Genomic DNA, 11,755 nt, shown 5'->3' with positions numbered 1-11,755 from the left:
GCAAGGAGGAAAATCTAAAAGTAATCAAAATATGATATTGTATAAATGATGTAACCTCATGTACCATGATCTTACTCTGCTTTTCAAAAAATGCATTACTTTGAAGAGACTCAACATCAAGATTCTGTATGTATGCTTGACAATTTCAAAGTGTGCTAGATTATTTTCACCTTTGTTGTCTTTATCTTTTATCATTACATTTTTTTCATTAAATTCACATTATATTTAATTTCAGTAAGGACCAATAATTTTGTAGTTGGTGGCCTCTAGAATGTTCTGAGCAAGTTTTCTCTCAATACAGCTACATAATAAATTATTGTTATAGTTGAACTTGACTTGTAGATGCTTGTTTTGCTCTTCTTAGACCACAATCATTACCAATCTGTTTCCGAGAGATGGGATCTGCTTGGTTGTTTCAGAACGTGGTGTGCTTCCTGTTTTACCTAATGGGAACTACACATAATGAAGACAAGTGATGTTTACTATTGTCAATGCAGCCCTTCAACTGTACACAGCTAGGCAGCTGCAATTTAGATTAGGCAGTCACTTTTCATTTGCCATGGGCTGTGCTTCTTGTGCTTTTTTCTCTCTCTTTCACAACTCCATTAAACATTGTGGGAGTAATCTGCGAAAAGAATGGAAATAAGTGAGCATGCTGACGCATTTTTTCTTAGTTACAGCAACCAAGAAGATATGTCAACTACCAGGTAAAGTAGACTTTCGGGAACACTTGATAAGGCAGCAGGTGGATGTGATCTTTGATGATGTGAACTGCTTTCAGAATGTGAACTGCTGCGTGGTGTGCATCATTAGCAACTGCCTATCAAAGTGAAATTTTGCAGTTAAGACTAGTATCTGAAAGGAAGCCAGATTCCCAGCAGCTTTTCTCTCTCTTCTGGGTTAAGAGTCAGGTTCAAGTCTCTAAAGGCTGAATATACTGTAAACAAGGCCTGGGATGCTCAGCTTTTCAAACGGGTTATGCCGACAGCAAACTGCAGTTTTATCTCATTTAGTGCAGGAGTAGGCGTGCATCCTTTTTTCCATATTGGTAATGAGGGATTCGCATTAGCCAGATGTTTTCTTCTTGGCAGCTGAACTGGGAGATAAATTCTTGTTTTGTTACTGAGTTACAAATGTATTAAGCTGAATTAAAAAAAGAGGAAGTGAGGAAGAAAGAACACAAGGACTTAAGTCAGTGCGCATACTAAGCATGACTTCCTGCATTTAGAAACATTCATGAGTATGCGTTTTTCTCTTAACTTCAAAAAACAAACAGCAGTTATTTCAAATTACAACCTTCTGACTAAGAAATGATGGATGAATGCTGGAAATATTTCTTCCTACACCTTGCTTGCTGATAAATTAGAAACGTAAGGCTGGACTCATTTTAAACAATGAATTACAAAGTCTTCGGCTGGATTTTGACAGTGTCATCGGTCCTCATTGTAACTACAAATCTCTTGATTGCTTCAGCTCTTCTACTACTCATTCGGAGAAAAAAGAATAAAAGCTGGTACTTTGTATTTAACTTGGCTGTGGCAGATATCTTGGTGGGGTTTGCAATAATTGGGATTGTAAAGGAGGTCTTCAATTCTAATACATTGCAAACCCAAAAAACAACGTGTCTCATTCGCATGGCCTGGGTTACTTCATCTTCAACAGCATCAATTCTTGCTATGTTCCTAATTGCTTTTGATCGCTACCTGGCCATTAAACAGCCTTTCCGTTACCTGCAGATTATGACTGCTATTGTTGTAGCTGCTTGCATCTGTGGACAGTGGCTCCTCTCCTTCTTGATAGGTTTCCTACCAGTAATGGTGAAAGAACTCCAGACAAGCACCTATAATGACGTCTGTACCTTCTTCTCTGTAGTGCGTCCTAAGGCCATGATCTTGGTATTTTCTGTGGGCTTCTTTCCTGTGTTATGTGTGTTCATCTATTTCTACTGCGATATCTTAAAAATTGCTTACTCTCACCAACGTCAGATCCGAGAGGCTCAGCCTGCTGGCAGCCTTCCTCAGCAACCGGGTTACTTTCACCGAGATATGAAAGCCTTGCGGACAGTGACAATCCAGGTGGGCTGTTTCACCCTGTCTTGGGCACCGTTCTTTGTGGTTTGTGCTATACAAGCTTGTTGTGAGACGTGTTACCTGTATCAAGTAATAGAGAACTACCTATGGCTCTTGGGACTTTCCAACTCCTTGCTTAATCCATTGGTCTATGCTTGTTGGCAACGAGATGTCAGGGAACAGGTATGGCTGCTGTTTATTCACATGAAGACCATAGTTGTTTCAGCAACAGTGTGGAAAAACAGGGCAAGAGGGGTCAACATTGCTCACGTACATCACAACCAAATTGAAGGTAATTTGAGCATAATATTACTTAAATGTAATGCTATATTATATATTCTGGGTATTCTCAATTATGTTTCTTTCTCAAATGTATATACTACAAGAATCCTAACTAGCCCGGTTTAAAGAGAGCAGGATCCCAACATCATAATTCAGCTGCAAATAATTAGAAGACCTGCATTTTGAATTTGTCCTACTCAGGTTAGCAACTAAATAATCAGGTTTCTTCTTCCTATGTGAACTGCACGTCATACAATAGATAATATACAACTATCTCAGGATAAAGCATGCAGGTTAAGATTCAAGTGTAAAATTTTGTTATGGCTCACATATTACAAAAAGATGGGCTTGTTACATTAATTGGTGGCCCAAATTTGACTCTGTATTTGTGTGTTAAGCATGCCCTGCCAATGTGTAATGCTGCTAGAAGAGGCTCCAGCCTCCACAAACCTGAATTAGATTAAGCGGGGCACCCTGCTTTCCTCCCACAATCAAAAGACATGCAGGTTAGGTGAACTGAGGGTGCTCAGTTTGCCTACGTGTGTAAGTGTGTTCACCCTGAGATGGACAAGTTTCTTGTCCAGGGTTTGTTCCTGCCATGCGTCTGATGCTTTTTGGGTTAGGCGTCAGCTCTCCCACAGCTCTGCTCTAGATAAATTGGTTTAGGAAAAGAATGGATTAAGGAAGGTCTGATAACAGAATGATTAATAGATTTTATTATGGTTCCTACTTTTTTATATTTACTTATTTATTACTTTCACTAATTGCATCCAATATATTATTGCTAATGAATAAAAATAAAAAGAAACATTAGACAAGAGACAAAATCAGGCATTTGACTTACTATTCCATTCCCAGCAATTCAAGTGCTTAGCCAACTTATAGTCATCACAGCGCAAAACATATAGTCTAAGTAGCAGATGGTTTTATTTGTTTTGTTTCCAGCAAAAAAGAAAAGATTCTGCCTAATTGATTACATGAATTTTCCATTATACACCTCATCCTTTTTATAACTAAATAGTGTTTTCCTGCTTTCAATAAAGGAACAAATAAGTATTTACCATCAGATGATATCAGCAATCAATCAATCAATCAATCAATCAACATTTATTTATATAGCACATATTCATACAAAAAAATGTAGCTCAAAGTGCTTTACAAAATGAATAGAAAAATAGAAGACACAATAAAAAATAAACATAAGTCAACATTAATTAACATAGAATAAGTAAGGTCCGATGGCCAGGGTGGACAGAAAAAAAAAAAAAACTCCAAAAGCTGGAGAAAAAATAAAATCTGTAGGGGTTCCAGACCAAGAGACCGCCCAGTCCCCTCTGGGCAATCTACCTAACATAAGTCAAACAGTCCTCTTTGTATTTAGCATGCTTTGCTTAGAAGACATCTTGCTACAGCCCTGTATCTACCTTTCTGTATATATTGAAATAGAAAGTGGAAAAAATAGTGAAGCACTGTAATAAATAAAATTTTCATTTTGTATACTCATTTTCTGGATGTCTTGCATAATAATCCCCACAAAATAGTGGTTAGGTTTGCTGCCTCTATGATCTAGTATTGTGCATTTTAATCTCATACCCAGTCATTATCTGGGTGCAGTTTGCATGTTCTCCTTATTTACTCATGAGTTTTCAGCCACTTTCCAGTTTTCCTCCCATATCAGACAGGCATGTGTGTTAGGTTGACAGATCCTGAAAATTTCGGAAGCCTCATCTATGGTTGGTTTCTGTATTACTCTTAGGATTGACTCCATAATGCTGAATTGGATTAAGTAGTTTTGAGAATGGCATGCCATATATAATTCCAATCAAACAATTTCTGCACTACTAATACAGCATGAACATATTACTTCCAGTTGTTCATATATCACAGCCTTTTCATCTGTGAAACTGATTAAGCAGGTTTTGAAAATGGATGAATTGACTTCTTTCTCTTATTTCTGAATGTAGTATGATGCATAGTGGTTTGCACTTCTTCTGCACAGCTCCAGGTATCCGGGTATAAATAGTGATCCCAGTCACTTTCGGTGTGCAATGTGCACACTTTCCCTATGGCTCTGAGTTCTCTGTGGTTCTATTGTTTATTTCCTACAGAAAGAAGATATGCAGCTTTAAATGACAGCTAATTCAGAATCCACCTGTCTTAGAAAATATGTGTGTGTGTTTGATTGTGTTCTGCAATGCATTAGTGTCCTGCCCAGGGTTGGTGTCTGCCACCAAGAAAGAGTGTGTGGCCCCGAATTTGAATTATATGACCTCTGAAAGTCAATGTGTGGATGATACTTTCCAGAAGTGTTGTGTTCACTTAACTACACAAAGCCTTACTGACTTGCATATCACAACTTTATTACATTAGTTTTCTCCAGACATTTTAGTATTTTAGATAGATCTTTTTTTAATTATGTCAATATATTTTACATATCTTTTAATATATTCTTTTTTAAATTATATAATTTGATGTTACTCTTATCTACTGTGTCTAAATTGCTTTTATAGCCATGAAAATGTTACCAGAATGCAGACACAACTTTGACTGAAAGCAAAATAATATGTGTACTTTCAGCTAAATCATTAAGTATTCTGGCAGACGACTGCTTTGCTTTTATTTTATTGAGGAAAAGAATCTATCAGCTGGCTCAGTGTGTGCTATACATATACTACATGGTTTTACCCTTTATTCACTATTATGCATGTACAATGAAAATGTAAAGAGCTAATACATTATTACATCTGCCAGATGTTCATTAATTAGCATTAATCATTTCATACTCATCATCAGTGATACCAGTCAATGGATAGCATCTTTGATTTCAAACACTATAACACAGCATATTCTGATGCTATTCTTCAATATAACATTTCTTCTCTAATGGAGTAAAACACTATGTACACATAAACTAGGCTACAGAGTAAATAAATGATTTGCAAGTAAAACTGTAACTAGCACTCCTCATATGTCTCACATTCAAGCAGACTATGGCACAATCTGTCATAATTTGCAGATTGGACTATGACTGGTTACCTTGGCTATGTTACTGCAGTCAAAATGAGATCAAATAAATTATTAGACAATAAAACTGACTAAATGTCTGTTAAGAGCATGTAAAAAGTTATGAAAACCAAAAGCAAAGAAAATGTGTCAACCTGCAGTATTTCCTAAGATTTGTTTGAGTTATCTCAGTTTTTAACAAACTAGTACTGTGTATTGTGGTACAACAGATGGCCACATATTTGTTAAGCTAACTAACTGAAAAGATGCGACTTTAGATCAACAAATATTAAGGTAAACAATTATATGGAACAAATGAAAATGATTACATGAATTTAGAAAAAGTTGTATTATAATGACAACAAAAGTATATAAACCTGTATAAATAGATTCTGTCAGCTACTAAAATTTAGAGATTATATCCCATAAAGTTTGAAGGGTTGCAAAATATTAAGAACCCCAATTTTCCTCTCATGTCTTTTTTGTTTTTTATTTCACCTTATACAATTTCTTGTATTAAGAATTTGCTAGTTTTTGCATACCCCTTGGGGTCAGAGCGCAGGGTCAGCCATTGTACAGTGCTTCTGGAGCAATTACAGGTAAAGGATCTTGCTCAAGGGCCCAGCAGAGTAGGATCTCTTTTGGCAGTGAAAGGGACTGGCAACCTCCTGGATACTAGCACAGATCCTTAGCCTCAGAGCCACCACTCCACCCTTATCCCCCAAAGGCATGCAGGTCAGGTTAACATCCTCAGGTTTATTTCTTTCAATTCAAGGTCATCAAAGCCTATCCCAGTATTACAGGGTGTAAGATAAGAAACAGCTTTGGTAAGGGCACCAATTCATTGTGGTGTCCACTAACTTACACACCCACACTCACCAAGGTACAATTTGCAATCACTAAGCCTAACCTAACCAGCATATGGGAGACAAAACACACACAGACATAGGGAGAATGTGCAAACTCCTCATAGACAACAATTGGGTGTTAGATTCGAGCCCAAGATGCTAGATCCATAAGGTTGCAATGCTACCCACTGTGCCACCATGCTGCCCTTTTATGAATGTTAAAAAGAAAAAGAAAAAAAGGAAAAATCTGGCAACTTATATTTTTGTACTATAAGTAGATATTCTGTATTATTTGTAATAAGTTTGGAATCTTTAATATGACAGCAGCACATCGGTGGAATGCTTAAGTGTTGACATTGCAAGTGCTTGGCTTTGGTTGGATCCAGGGTGGGATGCCTTCGTTCTGGAATCTGTGTGCTCTCCTCATATTTATTTGCATTTTTCCTAAGGATTCAAGTTTTATTCTACTTTTGAAAGCTATGGTATCAGAAATGAATATGTACATATATAAAGATAATATAAAATATTAAAACAACAGAAAAAAAGAATACAATGGACAATAGTGAATGTTTTGCATTATATTTTCATTATTTTCAGCAATGGCAACCAATTACTTCAAAAATAATTTTTGAAAGTGTTTTGTATTGTTTAGAGAAAATTCAAATAATCTTGCAAAAAATGATTACAGTACAAGTTGGATAATTTAGATAGAAAGTAAGTAATAACTGAAAAGTGGTTCATGGTAGTCTAGGGGTTAGCACTGTAGCCTCACAGTTCTATACACCTGCATGGTCACTATCTGTTTGAGGTTTTAAAAAGGTTCCCCATGTTTTCACGAGTTGACTCAGTGTTTGACAGCTACCTTGAATGTCCCAGAGGGGTCTGTACTAAATCAGCTAGTGACTTTATGTTGGTCTGTTATGAGTGATGATGGGAGGTGTATGAACATGTCCTGTGAAGGGTGGATTTCCTATTAAAACTATGGGACCTACCTTGCCACCTATATTGCTTGGACAGGCTCCAAGATTCTGAAACCCTGTATGGTAAAAACGGGTTCAGAAAATGGACTGCAATTAGATATTGCTGCAAAAATTAATATTGTCTCTTTAATACTAATATGTGATTAATATGCTTTCTTTTTCTATAAAGTACTGTACAAGACTCAGTTTAAAATAAATTATAATACGCTTGTAGGTATTGGCTCTAATTAGCCTGGTATGAGTGAATGTAAGTGTGTCATATCATCTGTATGAATCAGTCTTACGATCGGTTTGACCAGTGCCCATATTTATCAAGCATTTCAGAACTTCTAGGAATTGCACTAAAAGTCAGGCTAGATAAGAATTTATCCTACCTCGGAGTAGGACCTAGGAGAAGTACTTATAAAGCATCTTACACATTCTCCCGGCTAGGAGTAGGAGTTCACATTTGAGAATGAATGATGTCACGATTTTATAGAACTGCAAGGCAAAAAATGGTATTTATGAAGGTGTTTTGTATATTCCATGAAAATTCTGATGACGTTCTTTAGTTTTGTGATACTAACACTGAGGCTTTACCACAAAGATAACAATAATGACTATAATAATATTTAAAGTAGTAGGAGCAGAAGAAGAAGGAAAAAAATGATAAAGGATATTTTGCAAAGCTGCACATAAAATTTGCCACTTTACATCAACATAAAAAATAACAGAGTTTGCATACTTGACAGCCTGTCTGTCGATACTGTGATATCTCTTGTGATTCACAAACGTATGTTCATTGACACTTGGGGCAACGATTTTTATGTGTGTTCTGTCAATCACACCAACAACTCATGGAAAACCAGAGATTTGCATGAATGTAGCTAGCTTTAACATCACCTCACGTGGAGTGGTGGGGAAATGTATAAATCTGCGTATTACCTCAAGCACCGCAAGGGCAGTCAAAAATTCTCAAAATAGCAGGCGATGACATACCCAAATCTTTGTTATTACAAAGCTGAATTTTCCCTGTGGCCAAGAAACATAACGTTACCAAAACTTTCATTTTGGCTGACAGTGCATGACTTCTTCGTATAGATGGAGTGACCACATTTGTTACGAATATTATTCTGTCTCTGTCAAGTTGGAACCTTTTTGTGAGTTCAGTGTTGTCCTGTGTTTCCAAAATTTTCTGTCTTTCCCAGAATGTTTGCTGATTTCTGCCTAAACACCATCTTCTGGCACCTCACATGCTCTCCTAAATCCTGAAAAAAATTAGGATTAATTTCCAAAATTAGGAAAATTGATGAAATGATATTACACATCACTCTGAAATTCTGAGCCAGTTAGGACTATTTTCTACTCTGAGATGCTTGATAAATGTGGGCACGGGTTAAATGTTGAATGGATGGATAGTGTAGACCACCTTTGCATATTTACAATATAATATAAACCATGGACAACAATTAATTTAATATGAGCAGAAGAAAATTAAGATTTTTAACTAGCACTTTATAAATTCATTAATCAAACACAAACCAACATACCATAAAAATGCTAATTGCATTGTAACAATTTTACCAGAAGATAAATGCAAATAGTTGATAATATATAGTATGTCAATCAACTTAAAACACTACAAAAGAAAGAAATACAAAAGAAATACAAGATTACATTGGAAATTGGGAAAGCAACATAAAATTGAAATAATTTTACAGGTTACACTACTTTGTAGCCTCTGCTCATCATTTTGACATCATACTCATTTTGTGTTAAAATTGATGATTTATTTCAAATGTGAAAAGTCATCAGTTAGACATATACGGTTCAGGGGTAAAAATGCCAAACTTTTAAACTTTTTCTCATACTAGCACTTAAGCCTATGTCATCTGTAACCAGTCTATTCATGAGGTGTATGGCAGAGTATATTTATGTAAGATTTCAAAACCAGACTTACGATGTCACAGTGTAACTGAAGCAAGTGAGCAATTGGAATCGTTTTCAGATAGTTATTATTATTTGACTTTAGGGCAAGAAGTGTAAAGAAAGAAAAAACTATACCTTTAATAATAACAGGGGAGAAGACAATGAACATCTACTGACTGGTTTGGTAGCTTGGAAGCCTACTTATCGTTACCAAGTCAGTTCTTCGCTAACAGATACCTCTTGTAAGTACTGTAGATAAAGACCATATCTGAGAGACATGGATGAAAAACATAACCATTAAAATAGATTTCCTTTTCAAAATGGGACACATCACACTAGGATCCTGCTAAGCGACCACTATCACAAATTCTGTCGTATTAATTGTCAATATTTCATTTTATGCGTCAGTGTTCACTGTTATTCTTATCAGGTACAGCAGGTGGTTTGGCAGCTCTAATACATCCACTAATGCACAGCCTTCAAAGCTTGTGTTGTTGCACTGTAGTTTCCACCTTTAAAGACCTTAGGCTCAGTTTCACAATCATCTCCTAATGTTTTAGATGAACAAGGAACTGAGCTAAACTATCAAGTAGTGTGGTAGAGAGTGGTAATTTGGGGACATTCAGAACTTGACTAGAAGTTATTTGGGCAAATTAGATGTCATTAAAACTTTCCAAATTCTCATTCCAGACTTTTTTTTCTTTTATTATAGCAACTGCACCTGCAATGTGATATTTTCTGCTGGACGCAAAAGAAGACTGCATCTTCCTCCTACTTAGCAGTGAATAATGAAACAAAAGGGCATCAAACTGTCTAAAAAGGACTTGTTTGTGGATTTGTAAAAGTATATAATGCATCCTACCTTTTTGACTTTTCTAGCACAACAAACTCAAATAAAATTACAGGAGTCAAAATATGTGGAGTATTTGTCTTCTTTAAGTGCTTCATGATGCTTGGAATTAAAACACAATTACAAAAAATTATGATTTGTAAGATGAAAAACTGGAATGCAAACTATGACCAAAGATAATCAGAAACTAATCCATCACATTCAAATAGTATTTATTTAAAATATTTCATGATAAAGAAATATTAAAAATGAATTAAAGAGGAACGTATCAAGACAGTGTTTAGCGCTGCTATCTCACAGATTCCGTGTTGTGGGTTCACATCTTGCGTGGTCATGGCCTTTGTGGAGTTTAGTTTGCACTGTCTATAGATGCCTCTCCCAACACCCAAACTTGCTACCCCTGTTTTCCTCCCACATGCCCAAACACATGCAGGTAAGATTTGTGGTAACTCTGTTTTGGTCCAGTATAAGAAAAAGTGAGCATGAGTGTGTTTGTGTGTGTGTGTGTTTGTTTTTGTGATCTGTGATAGACCGGCTCTTTATCTGGAGTGGTTTCCTGCCTGATGCCCAGCATTTCCATGGCAGACTCCACCTTCCCTGTGATCCTGAATTGGAGCAAGCAGGTTTGACAATTTATGTACTGTATCTACAGTAAATTGGCACAGTATATAGCCTGGTCTCTGTCTGTGCACATTCCCAGAGTACACGTGGGTTTCCTCAAGTTTCTCCAGCTTCTTGGAAACATGCAAGTTGTAGACACGGCTGGAAACATTGAATTGGATATGGTGTTTCTGATGTGCCCTGCAATTAACCCATCTTGAGCAGCTTCCAGCATTATATCCAATTTAGCTATCACAGGGAGCATCTCTCCACATAAAAGTAATGCAATAAAGAAATTTAGAAAGTGCAAGGATGGATGGAAATGATTAAACAATCACATAATTACCCTGGGAAGACTTCTCTTTGATCAAAATGGGTTTATCCTTGTATCTACTGCTTCCAAGGGAGGTCTAAGTTCTGAACAACCCTGAAAATGAAAAATTGGGCAAATAAAAGTATTAATGGATGAATATTGTAGTAGGACAGACTTACATTATAACATTTTGCTATGCTTTGGCACACGAGACATTTACTAATAAGAAAGCTTTCAGATGCTCTTAATTCCAGCAAGAGTGTTAGTTTTCTCTCTATAGGGCCCCTTTGGAATGCTGACTCTGGGCCTTATCTGATAAAACGATCAATCATCAAGTGACATCTAAGAGATATCTTCTTATGGTACCAGTTAAAACATTTGACTTGAACAAAGAACCATAACAATTGGCATCCTTGATGGGCGAATCTTTGCACCAGTAGTCAACCAAAAAGAATGGGCTTACAGTATGTGCATTTAAGAAACCAATGGCAAGATGTCTACTCCTTCCTTTAAAAACCATTGCCAATACTAGATCTGTGCTCTCTCTATACACTCACTTCTGTCAACCTCACCATAACTTCTGCTTTCTACAGCAGGGACCTCGTTGCCTAGGGTGTGGCCATAATAAAGGCTAGAGCGATGCCCTTTACTCCGAAGTGCAACATGGTGCTGGACTGGAAGAGTGTTAGACTTGTCTGTAATTGAGTTAGACAAGAGTGCCATTAGTCCAAACCTTGCTAAGGAAAGCAAGTGTAAAAGCAAGAGACCAAAAGACACCTATGTAAAAGAGACGTGTTTGTTTTACTAAAGACGGGAGTCGACTGATAATCAACTGTCCAGCAGATGTAACTTTGCTAGCAACCAAGGATATTGTATGTAAAAGCCTTGAGAAGAAAATTGCA

At 36.6% G+C, this 11,755-nt stretch overlaps 1 protein-coding gene across 1 annotated transcript; it reads left to right on the top strand.

Annotated features, from left to right (window-relative positions):
* The first annotated feature begins 1,045 nt into the window (after window positions 1-1,045).
* On the top strand, window positions 1,046-10,006 carry LOC120537186 (glucose-dependent insulinotropic receptor). Its single transcript, XM_039765929.1, has 2 exons — window positions 1,046-2,361; window positions 9,803-10,006. Exons 1-2 carry the CDS (start codon window positions 1,395-1,397, stop codon window positions 9,820-9,822), a joined length of 987 nt encoding a protein of 328 aa, XP_039621863.1. The 5' UTR covers window positions 1,046-1,394; the 3' UTR covers window positions 9,823-10,006.
* Window positions 10,007-11,755: the final 1,749 nt, after the last annotated feature.

The sequence above is a fragment of the Polypterus senegalus genome, chromosome 10 (genome assembly GCF_016835505.1).
Source record: "Polypterus senegalus isolate Bchr_013 chromosome 10, ASM1683550v1, whole genome shotgun sequence".
NCBI lineage: Eukaryota > Metazoa > Chordata > Cladistia > Polypteriformes > Polypteridae > Polypterus > Polypterus senegalus.
The sequence above is the reverse complement of the archived record's forward strand: the minus strand, read 5'-3'. Positions and strand labels throughout refer to the sequence as shown.